The following is an 18,504-nucleotide window of genomic DNA, read 5'->3' as shown; positions in this document are numbered from 1 at the left end:
TTGATCAAGAGGTTCAGTATTTTTTTCAAACAATATCGTAACACATTAAAAATATTACAAATAATTCTTTAAAAAAATTACATAAATATTTTCAAACCTCGCATGCGACTAAATAATAGTATTTTAGTATTGACTTCAGAAAGTTAATTATAATTTTAACGATTTATAGACCCACAAATTGTTGAATTATATATGTACATATATGTTTTCAATACCGCAAAGAAGCGACCGTTAATGAATAGAACTTACTTAAACGAAAATAAAGTTTACGTTGATTGGATATTGGCTGTTCTATACCGCAAACATTTCAGTGTGATCTTCCAAGAGAATTGCACTTTTAGGAAGATAGAAATTAGCTTAACCTTTGCGGCATTTCCCCGATGCTCTTGCGGAAGTTCATTGCCGTCGTCACCGCTGTAAACAGTAATAAAATCAGAGAATCTGGAAGATAGGCAAAGAAAAAACCCAAATGACAATGGCTAATTACGGGCAACGGTGCAGCTTCTTCAGAAATCGTGTACCCCACAAGATAACAGCCGTGATTGATAATGCGCCATTGAATATATCGACTTACGGATTCCCAATACTGGTTAGTTTCCACTCGTTCGCAGCGTCATGCAAAAGTGCCGAGCTCCGATTCCGATTCTTCTCATAGCCGGGGTCCTTGTGATCCTGGAAGCATCTCGCGCAGATGCTGCCGCTGCCCGGCAGCCGGACAGTCGGATTGTGAACGGGCGCGAGGCCGCCGAGGGCCAGTTTCCATACCAGCTCTCGCTACGCCGCCAAACGGTCCACATCTGCGGCGCCTCGATCCTCTCCAGCAACTGGGCCATTACGGCCGCACATTGCATCGACGGCCATGAGCAGCAGCCGCGGGAATTCACCCTCCGCCAGGGCAGCGTCAAGCGTACCTCGGGCGGCAGTGTTCAGCCGGTCAAGGCCATCTACAAGCATCCGGCCTACGATCGGGCGGACATGAACTTCGACGTGGCCCTTCTGCGCACGGCGGACGGTGCACTCAGCTTGCCGCTGGGCAAAGTGGCGCCTATTCAGTTGCCCACCGTGGGCGAGGCCATCTCGGACAGCATGCCCGCCGTCGTCTCGGGCTGGGGACACATGAGCACCTCCAATCCCGTCCTGTCGCCGGTACTCAAGAGCACTACGGTGCTGACAGTCAACCAAGAGAAGTGCCACAACGACCTGCGCCATCACGGAGGCGTCACCGAAGCGTAAGCAGGGGAAAAGAAACATGGGCCACTCCCGGTTATCATTGAAACACAAAAGGATACATTTATGGTCTTTCAGGTCATATTCGCATCATATTCCATATTCCATTTTTAAGTTCTTTTTATACCAAGATAATGCTTATGTTAGAAGATACAAGCCACAATAATTACCAAAGCTTGAGCAAATTCAAAATAATTGGCACCTATCACAATTTAGTAATTTTCGATAGGGAGTTGATCCTGAAGATAGATATCCATTTAATGCTCTATCTATCAAGTGTTTTTTGGTAAGGCAAAGCCAATTAATACCCAATTAACAATATCTTTCAGAATGTTCTGCGCTGCCGCCAGAAACACAGACGCATGCCAAGGTGAGCCCAGATAATTACAATTATGTATAATCGACAGCTTGATAATGACACAGTGAACTTTGTGTTTTTCAGGCGACAGCGGAGGTCCGATCAGCGCACAGGGGACCCTCATCGGAATCGTATCTTGGGGAGTTGGCTGCGCGGATCCGTACTATCCAGGAGTCTACACCCGCCTGGCCCATCCTACTATTCGCCGCTGGATACGGCTACTCACAAAGTTGTAGAACATCCGCTGATTAAATGGAACTTATACATTAAAAGATTACTGCATGAATTGCTTGAAGTATTTTGGGAATTGTATTTTATTTCCTTTGCCTTCTGCTAGGGATTATAACTGCCTCTTAATCTATAATATATATAATTCTACGCTTATAACATATATATTTTTATAGTTTTATTTTATTATGACTTATGACTTTCAAAAAAGCGCGCCCTTACAACCATAATTTATCGATACCCAAACAGCTGAGCGGGGTTAAAAGACGATAACGATAAGTGATAAGCCCAAGCAGCGATAGACAACTGGCTAAGAAAATGTACGGAGCGTATATTGTGCGAAATTTGATTTGCTTTTTCGACGGCTATTATTGAAAGAATCTATTCGAAAAGTGGCCCTTTGCTATAAGGAAACCGAAGCCGCCTGCACGCAATAGAAAATCCCAGCACAATCAAAGAAACAGCACATCTGAGCATCTGAAAACCATCTCGAAAGCATCCGAGGAGGGAGTGGCAAGTGGTGCACTAGCGGGTGGTGGTGGCGGCACGCATTCTATTTAGGGTAAGTGCATCTGAATGGACACACAGACACAAGGCACTTGGATCAGCAACCTTAATGCCCATATATATCCATCCACATGGACATCCACATCCACATCCACATAGTTCTGTGCTGAATGTCCTATTGGCGTTTGTTGTGGCTGGCCCTCAAAATGATTTACCAGCTGTTGTGCTGCTCCGTGAGCCTGATCTTCTTCTGCTTCAACGTATTCTGGCTCTTTTGCAACCTGGCCATCCCGTGGTGCACTCTCACCTTGCTCGTTGTCTGCATCGCCTCCAAATTCGTCAAGCTGCAACGAAGTCCCAACGAGAAGCGACTCCTAAGCCTGCTCAGTTCTCCGGAGGAATGGCCCAGTTATTGGCCAATCGCCAACCGGGCGGCCGGCTTTGATGCTCCAGAAAACTCCAAGGCAGCCATTAAAAAGGTGGGTGACGTCACGTGCCGGGTGGTTGGCAGCACGAAAATCAATAACATCCCCTTTTCCACCCCCTTAAAACAGTGTCTTGCACGTGGATATCGGAACGTGCTTCTGGATGCCGGCCTCACGTCCTGCGGTGAAATTGTCGTCGCTAACCCCGCAAAAATAAATATTGCACAGCCGCTGGGGGAGTTGCAAAAGCTAAACATTACAGAGCAACACCCAATGGGGTGAGTCCATCAATCAACTGGAAATACCTTTAAATTATTATAAATCATCGCACACAGGTCGCAGTACGAAGCGGAAGCGGTGGCTCCCCTCAGGCAATTATCTGATTTCTTGGAGGCGGAGGCTGCTGAGACCACAGTGTTTTTGCGTCTGCACGACAACAGCGCCAGGATGATAAACCAACTGCAGAAGTTTATGACTGCTGACGAGTCGTTTGCTCAGCGCACAATTGTCATCAGTCGATCACCACTAGCCATTTACCAGGTGAAAAATAAATTGATTATTATTATATATTTCATTTTTAACTCATCCGTTTCTTTCAGCTCCGAAAACTAAAGCCAGAAATAATTTGCGGCCTTTGGCACGAGACCTACTTGTCACTGGCCATCCTCAAGTCCTCTACACTTATTACCTCAATCTACGGCGCTATTTTTCGCAACATAATTGCACCCGTGATAGGAATAAGCGTAGTTTTTCTCTGCAAAGATGAGATTAACTTGTAAGACAATATTATTGTAATAATAATTATTTTATTGAGAGCTGGTACTAATTCGAAATTTGGTTTCATGTTCATTTTTCAGCCACATTGCCGATCTGTGGCGCAACGTGGGCGTCCGTCCAATAGTCTATATGGTTAACTCACCCAACGAGAAAAGATACTTCCAGAAGACCATGAAGATCCAGTACCTAACAGACTCGTTGCGGTCAGAACCGCACGTCCTTATGAAAGCCTAAGAATCCTTGAGGATTTTAACGAACAATAACGACTTAGATCGACGCACACCATACAAACACTGTTTGCATTTAGCTTGCAGAGCTTAGCCCTTAAGACAAACTTAAGTACGCATGTGTTTTTGTAGAAGCTTTAGAAAGTATTATCCCAAACTTACCGGTACCAGTGAGATGTATGTTATAATTTGTTAATTTATTGCTTTACTTCTGCTTTTTTATATGAAGCTTTTATTATTTATACCCGTTACTCGTAGATTATACACGATTCGTTGAAAAGTATGTAACAGGCAGAAGGAAGGTCGATGTCTCGGGAACTTAAAAAGCTAGAAAGTTGAGATTCCGGAGAAATAGACGAAGCGCAAATTTGTTTCCCACTCGAACGACTTTTTTGTTCGCACTCCCACTATTTGAGTAACGGGTATCTGATAGTCGAGGAACTTGCGTTCAGTCTTGCTTTATTTACGTCCTGATTAATTTATGTTGTTATTTTGTTTGACGAGTACTGTAATTTATTTTATACGATTATGTTCTCAAACTTTGTATGATGTACAATATTTCTACTATGACTCAACACAACCATACGCCGTATATGACGTATGATTTTTGGATGCTATATATACATACAACAAGCTTTCCTCAATTCCCCTTGTTACCCGAATCCCAAATGTAATCAATCAAAAATCTGCAAAATGCTTACCGGCAATATATATGTATATGTCTATACCAAAAACCAGAATTAATTAAAACTACATTTTATTGTGATTATTAAAGAAAATAAAGATGATTGCAACGATTGATTTAAATTCATACACCTGCGTCTTCAATAATATGATTTATTCCAATTGGTTTACGAATCTTTATTATTTTTGGGGAGTTTTGATAATGTCTTAAGAGATAAACTATATATATATATGTATTAATATTTTGTAATGCCTTAAGTCTATTAAGGTTAGTTTTTGTTTCTGAGCTAGGGGAGCCATCCCAACGATATCCCACCGAAATGGGGAATTAACAAGAGAAATTAAAAATTAACATGCCTTCATTAATTGATACATAAATGAAACATTTTTTTACACAAGTTAACGTAAATTGAAGTAGTTCAGATTAAAAAATAACTAAAAAAAATTATACAAAGTAGTTCAAGCTTATGAATGAAATAGATGTGATTTTACTTTCGTCGTGATCGAGTTGCGCGCTGTGATGATGGCGCACTCTCACTAGCAGCGGTCTCCGGTGCCGCCTCGAAGTGCACCTTTCGGCCTCGTCCACCACGAGCTGCCGGCGCCGGTTTGGAGGAGGTGACTTCGACTTGGGGATCCTCGGCGGGCTGCTCCGGCTCTGCTGCCTTGGCGCCTTTTGCTCGACTGCGAGCGGCAGACTTCTTCACGGGTTCCTCCTCCAGAGTAATGGCCGCCTCCTCCGAAGGTGTTTTGGCACGTGATCCGCCCCGCGGCTTTTTAATGGGTGGATGCTCCTCCGTTTCAGTCTCGACTTTGGTTTTACGTCCCGCGCCGCGTACGTTCTTTTTGGCCGTTTTAACTTCCGGTTCCTCCAAATCGGTGTGGTCAGCCTTTCGACGAGTACCGCGCCCTTTGGTTGCTGGCAACGGCTCCTCCTCCGGTCCGGACGCTTCTGTTGTTGATGGAATCTCTGGGGTTGCCTTTTTTGCTGGTGGCTCCTCAACGTCTACTCCCTTGCCCTTCGGCCTTTTCGGAGTCGCCGGACGCGGCGATGAGTCCACAATTAATTCCAAGGCCTTTGCAGTCAGGTTACGAACCCGGCGACTACGAGCCGGTGTTGGCTTGTCGTCGTCCGGAGCCTCCGTGTAGTTCTTGCGCGGCAGGTTTCGTCCTTCGCGTCGCTGCGAGGTAGTGGGCTCCGGAAGAGCAACTGTGTTGTCGGGTGTAGATTCTTCTTTCACGGGTGGTTGTTTGATTGTGGGCGTAGCTGGAAGTTGATCCGACTCTGACGCCTTGTTGGCCAGAGCCTTGCTTGCCGGTGGCTTGCGTGCCCGCCGCAGTCCTGAATGTGGCTTATCATCGTCTGGTGCCTCCTCGTAGTTTTTACGTGGCAGGTTACGGCCCTCTCGGCGGCGTGGAGTAAGCTCTTCTTCATCGGCAGCCTTCGAGGGGTTGCCCGAAGTGACCACGAGTGCCGAAACGATTTCGGTAGGCAAGTCCTGCAAGTCGATCTCTTTTTTTTCCTCGTCCTCATGAGCTTCGTTTTTGCGACCGCGACGAATTGCCGTTTTCTTGGTCGCTGGCGGTTCCTCATCGACACTCGCTGATGCCTTGCGGACGCGCCGAGATGCTGGTTTCTTCTCCGGTGAGGTCGCTTCTATATCTGCACTTGGCTTTCTACCGCGACGCGTAGTCTTGGCCGCTGGCAGTTCCACGACCTCGGAGCTCTGGTGGGACTCTGCTGAGGTCTCTACCTTATGTTCTGGCTCCAAGGACGCCCTGCGTCCACGAACCTTTGTTTTCGGCTCAGTCAGAACTGCAGTAGTTAAGGCCTCATCTTCGGTGGCTTTGCGTCCACGTCTGCGTGAATGAGTGGGAAGTGTAACTGGTTCCTCTGTTGGTGTATTTTTTATTGACCCTTCATCCGTTTCCACAGTTGGCTTACGACCGCGTCGCCGGGTCTTATGTTCCTCGCCCTCCTGTGGAATAAGTTCGGATAGTGCCGTTGCCGATTCTGTGACTGGTTCGATTGCCTCGTCGATTTGCTGAAGATGCTCTTCTCCGCTACTTGAAACGACTTCAACCGATTCCACAGAAGCTTTGCGTGCAATGCGTCTAGTCTTTTTCGCAGGCTCTACAATTGGCTCCTGCTTTTCATCGCCCACATGGTGAGTTTCATGCTCTGCTGGTGTTCTACCCCTCCGCCTTGGTTTTTCCAGAACATCTTGGACAACGTGATCAATGTCTACAGAAGGCTTGCGTCCTCTACGCTTCGGTCTTTCAACGTGATCTTCCTTAGCATGCTCCTCTACAGTTGCATGCTTAAGCTCAGCTGATTTTCGGGCTCGTTTTTTTGGTATATCCTGATCAGTTGGGTTTGGGTGATCTTCTTGGACGGAAACCAAGGCCTTCTCCTTTTCAGGACTGTGTGCGTCATTTGGTGCGCTGGATTCTACTATATCGTCCAATTGCTTACGACCTTTTCGCTTTGGTCTTTCCGCCCGAGTTTTACCCGTCTCTTTCGGTACATCGTCCTGTTCTTCAATAGAGCGCAAGCTTTCAAGTTTATGCTTTTTGTCTGGAACGTTGCTTATGTCCTCTGCTAATTCTTTTTGCACTCTTTTTTCCGATGAGACATTTGGCACATTATCTGGATCTAGCTCTTCCTTGGATATATTTGAAGTAGCAACCGGCGCAAGCTCTTTTGGTCCCATTTGTTCCGAGTGACTGGAATTGTGTTCACTGGACAATGCAGATTCCACTTCTACTACTGCTGCTAAAATATCTTCAGTCTTTTCCCTTTTGGGCAATGTCGTGTTCGTTTCCTTTGCAGACGCTTTCCGCACTCGTCGTTTTTGCTTTGGCTGTACATCTTCCAAAACTTCCGTATTTAGTTTCACTTCTTCATTGCTTGTATTTGGTATAACTGCCATATACACTTGGCGCTCCATCTCTGGATTGGTATCTTTATTTCCATCTTCATTAATGGCCTCCAAATGATCTTTAGCCTTTTCGACTTTCTCGGATGCGGTGTCCGTTTCAGCAGATGCCTTTCTTCCGCGTCTTTTGGGTCGTTCTTTAGTGGTCTGTTTTAGGTTGGAGTCCTGCACATTCCTTTCACCTTCTAAATCGGCTTGCAACTCTGACTTGGCTGGCAAGACAATAGGATCTTGATCATCTCGTTGCTCGGTGTTAATCGAATGAGTACTTCCAGCTTCGTTGACAACTTCCAAATCCGTATTGATCTTTTCTATATTATCCGATAGAGTATCCGATTCCTTTGAAGATGCCTTCCGTAATCGTTTCTTGGGTTTGTCTATAATGGTCTCCTCTTCTGCATTTGACTCGATCCTTTCCTCAACTTCTGGCTCTGTTTCTTCCTCTAGGATGGGTTGGAGAGCTTCTTCTTTAGATTTATTGTCATCATCGTTTTCTTTCTGCTCGACATTTGCTGTAGTTTCAGAAACTTCTACTGATGGAGTTCGTGTTCGCCCTCTCCTTTTCTCTGTAATACCTTCCGTTTTGTCCTCATTTTCATCCGATTGCGGTTTTCCAGCTCGACCCCTAGATTTAATGCCGAGATCATGATCTTGCTTAGTATCTCTTGAACGGTCTTCTATTTCCAAAACCTCAGCAGAAGGTTTTCTCGCCACTCTCTTCGGACGCTCGATCTCAGCAGGTCTATCAGCGGAAGCCGATCCCTTCCTAGTCACTCTTTTTATTGGTTTAGTATCTTCTTCATGCGGTGACTTTTCTTCCTGATTTGAAGACCTTCGGTTAGGTAGGGACATCTCCGTTGGCTCGGGGGATGTTGTTGGTTCGGAAGTAGGGATCTCTACTTCATTATTTGTAACATCGGGTCGCTCTTTACTTTCTTTTGAATCAGTCGATGTAATGTGGATAGGCTCCTCAGATGGTATTTCCTCAGCTTTTGGATTCCCGAGTCCAGCATCATCTTTATTGGCTAACATTTCCTGGTCAGATCCAACTGCTGGAGCTGATATATCTTCGGATACTGGCCTGGTATGTGTTCCGTCTCCTTGTTCTTGAACAGTATCTGGTTCCATGGGTATATGGTCTTTTTCTTGTAAGTTATGCCTAGCGGCTTTGCCATCACTTGTTCTTGCGACGTCGGCAGATTCTTCAGTAGTGACTACAACTTGTGGCTCGTTTGCTGAAGGCCTCACAAAAGAAGAAACAGAAGGATTTAATTCGTCAGTTTCTTTTTGATTAACGTCAGCGGGATCTTCGTGAGGTATAAGGGAAATGGCTTCGACAGCCGTTGATTCTGGTCCCTGGCCTATTGAACTATTAGAACTACAAGTAGCTGGGTCACCGGGCTGTGCCTTCTGCTCTGCAGCGCGAACAATATTCTCCTTTTCTTCTGATATAAATTCCACCTCTTCTACTTCGTCACCATCCTCAGCACTTTGAACATCCTGGCTCAATACATTCTCGGTTTTAGAAACCGATTTATGCAATTCTAATTCATCCGTGTGTGACGAGGTTACCAAAATGTCACTTTCTTGCATTACAACATCCTCGGCTTCAGTTGGAGCTTCTGGTGCATCTGCCATTGAATCAGACATGTCCTTAGGTATGTCTTCCGTTTTTGAAATAGGAAACTCAATGTCGCGTGACGAAGAAACATTAAGAAGATCGCCATTGGAGCTTGATGAACTTTGTCTTATTGATGATGCAGATTTGGTATCCTCTGGGAGATCTTTTATCTGATTTATTTGTAGCTCACTTTTTTGCGACTCCAAATGGTGTGGTGAAGAGACTGCAGCATTTACAGATGAAATCTTAGGGCAGATTTCATTTTCGGTGGACATTTCAGCTATAATAGAAATATTGTTGGCTGGTTCAGCGACAGAATCCTCAATAAGAGAATTTTCATCGCATATAGACTGTTGGGCTATGTTCGAGGAATCCAACTGAATCACCTTCTCCTCTACTCCATTTTGGCTGGATGACTCTTCAGACACGGATTCTTTTGTGTCATTGGCTGGAATTAAGGTACCCTGTGGAATAGTGTCTTCGATTTGATCTTGAATTAACGAATCTTCATTTGGTGAACACTGGTCAACAATGCTTGAGGTATCTAACAAAATCACCTCATCGTCGGATTGGCTTTGATTACATTTCTCTGCTTCGGTTTTGTCCATCTCCATATCTGCATGGGTGTCGACTAAGCTGGATGGTTCTGTGCAACTTTCATCTGAGCTTGAGGCATCCAATAGAACAACCTCATCGTCATTATTCTTTTGATCAGAATGCTGGGATTCTATGTGTTTTTCTTTGTTCATTGTGTAAACTTCTTTTATTTTTTCGACATCAGATACTTCCTCAGGCATAGTAATTTCCGTGGATTGATTAATATCCTCTATTCCTGATGTACTTTCATCTATTGTATCTTGCTCAACAATGGTAATGGCATCTAACTGAATCACCTCTGTTTCAGAATCTTTGTTTACTTGGCATTCCATAGATTCCTCTGCAGCGACAGCTTCGGATTCCTCCGTGATAGAAACCTCTGTATTCTGATTTGTTAAAGATTGATGAATTAGTGAAGTTTGTTCCACCGAAGTTTGCTCAACAACGTTCAAGGTGTCGTCAGATATGTTTTCTTTATTTTTCTCAGAATTCTCTTTATCAGCAGCTATAATTTCATTTGATGATTCCTCTAACACGACGTGTTCTTCAACGTCATTATTTTCATCCTGTTCATCAATTTGAGCGCTTTCATCCTGTGAAGTTAATGTCGCAGAAAGAGAAGTCTTGAGAGAATCCTGGGTGCAGCTTGGGGGAATTTTAGATGAATTGGTTGATATTTCTAGTTCGTCCTTATCTTTTGAAACAGCTTTGCTGGCATCGCCGTCTGAGGTTACATTAGCAAGTACGCACTCAATTGAAGTTTGATTAGCACAACCGACGTCATTCGGCACAGTTGCCATTTTCTCCTTTTCTTCACTTTTCTTGGAAATATCTGCGTCTGTAGAAGTCGTCGCATGCACCACATCTTCAGAATGTTCGATCTCAAATGCTGCAGTGGAATTGTTTAAAGATTCTTCCGCTTTACTTAAGCATTGAATTTCAGAGGAAGAATTTAAAGATAAGTTTTGAGTACTGAGCTGATCCTGAATTTTATCTCTATCAATATCAGAGACCACATCGATGGTTTTACTGATGCTAGTATCACCAATCTCTACCTGCGCGCAGATTTTAATTTCATCCGGAGGAATTAGCTCATCTGTTTGAGGATTAGTTTCCACAACTACATTATCTATTTTACTAGCGGATGAAACCTCTGTAGGACTGGCTTCTATTTGGTCTTTATTGCCGGATGATGTTTCGATGATTGGCTGTATAGTTTCAACACGTTTTGCCTTCTCAGGCAGTTCTTCGGCTGGCGATTTTTCGATGTTTACTTGATCAATTTCACTTAAATCAGGCAATTCGATGGTTGGTTTTGTCGTTTCTTCAATAGGATTTTCTTCCATAAACAATTTTTCGGCAGGTGGCCTTTCGATAGCTACTTCATCACTTTTACATACAGGAGGCACCTCATCAGGACATGCTTCTTCCAGAGGTTCTCCCTCAGGTGAAGATTCGATGACTGGTTCTTCAGAAGCTTTCGTTTCTATGAATTCTTTTGCAGGACTGTCACTAACACTAGGCGCCTCATCAGGTTTCGCTTCTTCTTGAAGTTCCTCAATAGGATTTGCTTCCATGACGGGTTGAATAGGTTCATCAGCTTTGGTTTCCTTTAAAACCTCTTTGACGGGATTTGGTTCTACTCCTTTATCAGTATTAACTGAAGAGTGTACCTCATCAGTTTGATTTTTCTCTGAAAGTTCGTTAAGAGGCGAACTTTTGATGCAATGTTGATAAGGTTCTGCATCAGTGGAAACATTAGGTACTTGCTTTTGTTCCACGAAAGGCAAAGTCTCAATGGCTGGTTTAATGACTTCACCATAAATGGAAACCTCATTACAGTTTGTTTCATGTACAAGTTCATCGGAATGTGATTCAGTGAATGGTTGCTTAGACTCTGCTGGTGTATCTTTTTGGGAGGGCAAAGTTTCTGGTTGATCAGATTCTGCAACAGTAGAAACCTTATCTGGTTCGCTTTCTTCGGAAAGTTCTTCATAGTGCTCAATAGGTGGTTTGGAGGTCTCATCGTCGATTTGCTCAACCGCAGTTTTTGTCTCTTCTCCAAGTTTTTTAGGCGATATTTCGATTGGTGGTTCATCAGTATTCACTTCACGTTTATTGGAGGGTGATACGTTGGCAACTGATCGATCTAATTCGGTAAAAGATTTTTCAGATGTAATTGCAGTGGCTTGGTCATCGGATGTGGACTTGCAAACTTCCTGTTTAAGATCATGGTCAGGTTTAGTTATTTCCAGACTGCTGTTAAGAACATTAGTAGAATTGATCGAACTATCCGCGGTTGTGTCCAAAGGAAATACCTCTGACTCTAGGATCGTCGAATCCACCACTGCAAATTCAATATTTTCATCAAGTGGTGCTTCCGTATTATCCGAATTAGCTGTTTCGATATCGAGAGTGTTCCTTTCTTGAAGTTTGTCACCTTCGAGTTTACTTCCCTCAATTGTGCTGTCTTCCACTTCAATCAGTGAAATTTCACTAATAGTACCCGCATCGTTCTCATATTTACGTAATGTCTCATTGGCAGTTTTGTTTTCCGCCAGATGGAAAGAATCTTCAATTTTGCAGGCTATAGATGTTTCCTGAGCACCGTCAGACTTTTTGGGAGTTCCTTCCGCTTCCTTGGGCTCCTCATCATCACTAAATACCAGGGGCTCAGTAAGGCCAACATTCGAGTCTGTATCAGAGCGATCCTCAATATTATCAGTAGGTGGTTTGGTCTGGCCTAAAGCCCTCGTCTCATCCACAGTGACTTCGCACGACTCCACGGCCGATACTACTAGCGCCTCGGAGAACATTGAGTCGGACGTCTGGTCTAACAACTGGATTCCACTCATCTCGTTCGGGTTGGGCGAAAAAGACCTGGAGCCACATTCTGCAAAGACGCTAAAATTGCCCTGCATGGTAGCTTTGTAAGTGGTGCTGGTCAGAGGATCCTTCAAGGAATCGCGCGTTTTGGCAGTCTGACCGACACTCATCAGTGCCTCTGAAGTCACGGTTTCATTCCTTTTTGACGACCCCAAAGGATCAACACCAGTCGCGTTGCTGATCGTTGTCACATTTATCTCAGTTTCCGTGTCTTCCATATTAGCCGCAGTAGTTTCGGGCACGTCGTCGAAAATCTTGTCCAAATGCAATGTGTTGTTCGTCATGTTTAGATCGTATTCTGTGGTTGTCGCCAAGGAATCCTTCCGAGAGTTTAGCACTGCGCTAGCTGGTTCATTTGGCACCATTATATTCCGGGCGCTGGGCGTCTTCAGAACATTGTCTAGTAGCTTTCCTTGCTCCATGCGCGCTACTGCAATGCTCCTCCTCTCGTGGTAAGGAGTCCTACCAACAGAGGTTTCTAATAGTTCTGCCATGTTTCCAAGAATTGGTGAGGCAGGAATTTTCGGTGTTCGCATCATTTCCCTTAACCCTTTAAAACGTGGTGTGCTGCAGCTTTTTGGTGTTTTCAATAAATCTCTTAGGCCGTGGTAGTCTACCTTGTCGATATCATCAGCTGGAAGTTCGTTGCCATAATTTTCGTCGTCGGCTACGGCAGACTTATTATCTATGACAAATATAATTTAAATGAAATATTTCATTGCACTCCATAAATGATATTGCATCAGCCTACCATCTTCGGGACCAACTTCTTCCAATATGACTCCCATGTCGCCAACAGATTCATCTACCTGAAGGGCCCTCTTGGGTGTGTTCAAAAGACGCATCGATTGGCGAGTTGGTGTGGACAATTCTTGCGTAAATCGACGCTTGCGCCGGGGAGTAACCACGTCTTGACTGTCCATCGCTGAACAGGAAGCACGGCGCGAACGCTTGTTGTCGTTCTCCGGTAACGGCTTACTGCTGGCTTCCATCGATGATCGCCGAGTGCTTCTCCGTGGCGTTGTGGCCGTTGCCCTCTGCTCAACAGAAAGGCGGCGCAAGCTTCTACGAACCACGGGGGTATCGGCATTTGGAGTAGGTTGGTCCTTTTTTTGAGATGTCTCTCCTGTCGCAACAAAATGAAAATGTATTTTGGGAATTACAAAGTTTAAATTGCTTACCAATTAAATGTGAGTTACCAGTAGATCTATTTTCCGATGGCAGTTCTTCGCAAATACTTTCCTCGATTACTTTCTCAGAATTACCTGTTACGGTTTTAAAACTTTAGATTTCATTATATTTATTTAATATCATAATTACATACCATTCTGAGGAATTTGTTCAGGAATATTCGCATGAACCTCTTCGCAAATGCTATCCTCAATAACAGCTTCCTCAAGATGTTTGTCGACTGTAGTGGACGATGTTATGATTTCTTCCTCATCTTGCTTACATTCCTCTTGATTTTTGGCAGTTTCCAATTCATTTTTGACAAAAGAGTCTAGTTCGCATTCATTCTCTTCGATTATGACACACTCTGGCTTAGGATTCAAATCGTCCTGTGACGAATCTTCTTTACCTTCCGCGTCTGTTTCTGGTCCGCTTAATTCAACTTTGTCTTGGACAGGTGTAGGCTTCTCTAAACTCACTGACGGCAAACCCTTTTCAACTAGCGAACTCAGCTGAAATGATACATCATCCTCTACTTCTCCAGTTACGAGAGCAGTCACCGCTTCGATTGCCAACACTGCGCCACTCTGATCCTTTCCTTGGGTATCATCCATTATTGTGAACGTGCGGCTCAGCTCGTCCTTTGAGTCGTCAGGTTTTTCCGGAGTGGAGCTGTTGATCTGGGGAACATCGATTGCCTTTCTTGAGCATGGCGATGACGGCATGGATGATCCAGGCTTAGGGGAACCACATTTCGGCGAGTTAAGCGAACGACGTGCCTTGGCTACGAGCTTGTTGCTCTTGTCAACGCCAGGACTACGCTTGGCCGCCGCAAACGACTTTCTAAGCTGTGAGACCTTGTTCTCCCTGGGAGATTCCATTAGGGATATCCGCTTTCGTGGCGAGGTCTTGGGTGCGTTTCCTCGCGCCTGTCCTTCTCGCTGGACTGGCGTGCGCCGCTGTGGGTGGAATGGCAAACGCCGAGGTGTAGTCAGGCAGTGGCGACGAGCCTCCAGAAGAGATGGCCGCTTGGGGGTGACCAGGGGGGTGGTCTTAACTGGCTGGTTGGCGGCAATCTGCTTCTTAGTGCTGGTAAGCAGCGCCCGTTTCATCAGGGACTGAGGCGTTCTCTTAGGTGTGGCGCCTGTGATGCCAGCCTGACGCTGAGGAGTTTTACACCGACGCGAAGGGCTTGGTGACGGCGGTGTGTCAGAGTTAGTTATGTCAATGACTAACGGGGAGGCATCTGATGATTCGTCGGTGCTGTCTACACTGATGGGCGTCTGTTTCGGTGTGTGTTTGAAACCAGGCGTCTGTTGGGGTGTTTGTCGTAGCTTTGATGGGGTGGTCAAGTCAATCAGAAACATAGAAGACTCCCGCTTGGTCTTCTTTGAAGTGGATGGCGTGCTAAAATCCATCAGGTCTCGGCTGCAGCTGTCTTCGTTCAGTTCAGAGAGCACACCGCCCTTGGGGGTGCTGTAGACGCTCTTTGGCGTGGAAACAGCCAAAGACGTCGTGGTGTAGCCCGGTTTCCGCACACATGTAAACGATTTCTCTATCTTAACGCCAGTCTCGCGCGGCGAGAAAGAGGTGATCACCACGTCGGACATGGCGCAAAGCTTGAGTAGCTTCTGGTGGCTACCTGGTGGCGTTGCGGTGTTCTCCTTATTCTGCGTAGACTCCAGTAGATTTACTTTCGGGGACTCGCAAGGCGCCTCTTCTGTAGTGGGTGGATTAGATTCATTTAGGGAGACCTCCTCCAAGTGGCTCTCATTCTGATCACGAGACTCTATAGAAGTATTTCCTTCGTCGTCCGAATTGATGCTATAGTGAAAACTAAAAGGGAATAGGGAGAGATAAGGTTTTATGAGGACTATTAACAGGCAGGCAACACATGCTCGAAATAGGGATTTTTTCCTATTGTTGTTGCCCGAAGACATTTTAGGGGTTGGCCAGGTAGTCGGTCAGGCGTCTGCCTGCTGTAGTTTACTTACTTGTGGACTGTTAGGCGTTTTTCGGCTTGTAGACGATGCGATTGCTAAATCAAATAAAAATGGGGAAATTATACAATTTGGAAGACTGTACTAGCTGGAGCAGATTGTGGATAATACCTTCAATGAAGGGCAGGAGTTGGAGGCCTGTTCGTTGGGCAACAGGCGCTCTGGGGTGCATGGGGCATCCTGTACCTCGGAGGACTTGGGGAACTCCCAAGTGTAGACCTTGTCTCGAATGGTAATCTTGCCACCGTGTAGCAAAGGGCGCTTGCCTGCAGCATGGATGGCCGCGTCGTTGAGATGAATGGGGTCTTCGCTGGACTTGTTGTATATGATGACCTGAGGGCGGAAAACGCGGTATGTTAGGGTGGTAAAGAGGGGTTTCCTGCCATCCAGACTCACCCTGCCGAAAGCGTCGCAGTTTATCTCGCAAATTAGACGCTCCTCCTCCGGCCCCTCCAGTATGAGGTCGCAATTGTAGTAGGAGCCCACCTGGAAGGTGCGCCCCTTGGCTGCCAGAACCACGGTTTTACCATTTTCGTCCTCGTAGCGCAACCTGGCGCCATCCAGCGACATTTTCCAAGCGGCGTCGCAAATGCGGCTTGGGTGCGGGGAAAACGAATACCGAAGCGAGCACTTTGAAAAGCCGCTGCTATTGGAAAGATAAGACACTGCAAATACACGTACACACAATAGCCACAAACTTTTCACTGATTTCTCTCACACTTTACCACCAAAAACTGTTTTTACGGGCTACATTACGAGCTTGCCAAAGTTAATTGTAGCGAAAACTCTGTGCAGGAATTTTTTTGCAATGGACGCGGAAGACATGCCAACCCGCTTTTAATGCGCCGGCTTATGCGTTACATTTGAATTTTGGGGCGCGGGAACTGGCAACTTGCTTAAAGAAAAAGTGTTTTTAATTAAGTGGTTATTGATAGTGGTTTTTTTCCAGAAGGGAAACGAAATCTTTATCAAAGATCATGTAATTTATAACTTTGTCACAAGGAAATAAAGCTTTTATTGTATATAATCAGAAATGTAGTGCAGTCCAGCGAGCACAGCCCCTACTGCAGTGTTGGACAACTGCAGAGAAAGTACAGTTAAGAGTGTGTATCGCAAACTGCAAAATTAAATCAGAAAACGTTGTCTGGCCAGATGGACTGACAAATGTAATCGATTGTACCTTCATGGATTTGATTGTACAGATGTTATTGGCAAGTGTCATCCCTAGAATAGAGCCGGAAAACCAAAACTTGCAACAAAAGACTTATATTATTGACCTAAGTACAATCGCAATGGACTCCGACGCCGCACAAAAGACCTGGGAGCTGGAGAACAACATCCAGACATTGCCCAGTTGTGACGAGATCTTTCGCTACGACGCAGAGCAACAGCGTCAGATCATCGACGCTAAGCCCTGGGAGAAGGATCCCCACTTCTTTAAGGACATTAAGATCTCGGCTCTGGCGCTCCTTAAGATGGTGATGCACGCCCGCTCTGGCGGTACTCTGGAGGTGATGGGTCTAATGCTTGGCAAGGTCGAGGACAACACAATGGTTGGTTTGGGAATTTAAGAAGGTCCCCAAATTTACAAGTTTTTCCCTTGCAGATTGTCATGGATGCTTTTGCACTGCCAGTCGAGGGCACGGAGACCCGCGTCAATGCTCAGGCCCAAGCGTACGAGTACATGACCGCTTACATGGAGGCGGCCAAAGAGGTGGGGCGGATGGAACACGCCGTGGGCTGGTACCACAGCCATCCCGGTTACGGTTGCTGGTTGTCTGGCATCGATGTGTCCACGCAGATGCTCAACCAGACATACCAGGAGCCATTTGTGGCCATTGTGGTTGATCCTGTGCGCACTGTTTCCGCTGGCAAGGTGTGTCTGGGTGCATTCCGCACCTATCCTAAGGGTTATAAGCCACCAAACGAGGAGCCATCGGAGTATCAGACCATCCCTCTGAACAAGATCGAAGACTTTGGTGTCCACTGCAAACAGTACTATCCCTTGGAAATTAGCTACTTCAAGTCGGCTTTGGACCGCAAGCTGCTCGACTCTCTGTGGAACAAATACTGGGTAAACACACTGGGCAGCTCGGGTCTGCTCACCAATACAGAGTACACCACAGGTCAAATTATGGATCTCTCCGAGAAGCTGGAGCAGAGTGAGAACTTTTTAGGCCGCGGTACATAATGGGTCGGTTTAAGAATTGTGCACATAATTACCAGCATTAATATCCACAGGTACCGATGTCAACGAGAAGCGTTCCGAAGATAAGCTGTCCAAGGCCACGCGAGACTGCAGCCGCTCAACCATTGAACTGATACACGGTCTGATGGCTCAGATCGTTAAGGACAAACTATTCAACAAGGTCGGACTGGGCAAATAGTTCAACATTTCAATTTCGCAAATTCCTAATGAATTTTACAATACGTTGTGCATTCTTTGCAAATGGGCGATTTATTAACCATTTCCGTGGGAAATACTTTAAGTAAGTCAAGCTTACCAAAAAAAAAAAAAAAGGAAATATAAAAACGCCTCTCAGGCTGATAAACAACTTTTAAAAGCTTCTTTTTGATACTTATTAGATGGCAGACGGCATTAAAAAAGGTTGTATTATTTTTGCCTTGGCGGAAAACAGAAATTCTTTCAGATAAAAAACCTTTTTTTTTGGTTAAATGGAAAACTTTTCTGTATTTGAAGAAAATACAATTTACTTTTTAATTTCGAAGAGTAGGTTATTTATATATTTTATTATTTTGGCGAAGTCTGGTATTTACATTGATAAAACCGTGCGGATAAGAAGAGGTTTGTGTATTTCAAGTGGTCTAGAATGATGTAACCTAAACCGGTCTCAAAG

The 18,504-nt window shown here is 45.1% G+C and overlaps 4 protein-coding genes across 5 annotated transcripts; 3 read left to right on the top strand and 1 right to left on the bottom strand.

Annotated features, from left to right (window-relative positions):
• Window positions 1–518: 518 nt before the first annotated feature.
• Window positions 519–1,978, top strand: LOC120453735 (trypsin-4). The gene is made up of 3 exons (XM_039638565.2): window positions 519–1,229; window positions 1,557–1,597; window positions 1,670–1,978. Exons 1-3 carry the CDS (start codon window positions 616–618, stop codon window positions 1,819–1,821), a joined length of 807 nt encoding a protein of 268 aa, XP_039494499.1. The 5' UTR covers window positions 519–615; the 3' UTR covers window positions 1,822–1,978.
• A 114-nt stretch (window positions 1,979–2,092) lies between these two features.
• LOC120453733 (glycerophosphodiester phosphodiesterase 1) lies at window positions 2,093–4,560 on the top strand. 2 transcript variants are annotated; one of them, XM_039638563.2, is made up of 6 exons: window positions 2,093–2,375; window positions 2,480–2,799; window positions 2,875–3,023; window positions 3,081–3,285; window positions 3,345–3,520; window positions 3,603–4,560. In XM_039638563.2, exons 2-6 carry the CDS (start codon window positions 2,491–2,493, stop codon window positions 3,754–3,756), a joined length of 993 nt encoding a protein of 330 aa, XP_039494497.1. In that variant the 5' UTR covers window positions 2,093–2,375; window positions 2,480–2,490; the 3' UTR covers window positions 3,757–4,560. The 2 variants fall into 2 exon arrangements, with proteins under 2 accessions (XP_039494497.1, XP_039494498.1); XM_039638564.1 differs by having other exon boundaries at window positions 2,093–2,799.
• A 35-nt stretch (window positions 4,561–4,595) lies between these two features.
• On the bottom strand, window positions 4,596–16,499 carry LOC120453731 (titin). Its single transcript, XM_039638561.1, has 8 exons — window positions 16,372–16,499; window positions 16,043–16,311; window positions 15,758–15,979; window positions 15,641–15,684; window positions 13,801–15,482; window positions 13,658–13,741; window positions 13,228–13,602; window positions 4,596–13,161 (listed from the first exon to the last, which is right to left on the bottom strand). The coding sequence occupies exons 2-8, from the start codon at window positions 16,214–16,216 to the stop codon at window positions 4,922–4,924; spliced, it is 10,821 nt and encodes a 3,606-aa protein (XP_039494495.1). The 5' UTR covers window positions 16,217–16,311; window positions 16,372–16,499; the 3' UTR covers window positions 4,596–4,921.
• A 280-nt stretch (window positions 16,500–16,779) lies between these two features.
• On the top strand, window positions 16,780–18,210 carry LOC120453732 (COP9 signalosome complex subunit 5). The gene is made up of 3 exons (XM_039638562.2): window positions 16,780–17,199; window positions 17,253–17,829; window positions 17,888–18,210. Exons 1-3 carry the CDS (start codon window positions 16,831–16,833, stop codon window positions 18,031–18,033), a joined length of 1,092 nt encoding a protein of 363 aa, XP_039494496.1. The 5' UTR covers window positions 16,780–16,830; the 3' UTR covers window positions 18,034–18,210.
• Window positions 18,211–18,504: the final 294 nt, after the last annotated feature.

This window comes from Drosophila santomea, chromosome 3R, assembly GCF_016746245.2.
Source record: "Drosophila santomea strain STO CAGO 1482 chromosome 3R, Prin_Dsan_1.1, whole genome shotgun sequence".
Lineage (NCBI taxonomy): Eukaryota > Metazoa > Arthropoda > Insecta > Diptera > Drosophilidae > Drosophila > Drosophila santomea.
The sequence above is the reverse complement of the archived record's forward strand: the minus strand, read 5'-3'. Positions and strand labels throughout refer to the sequence as shown.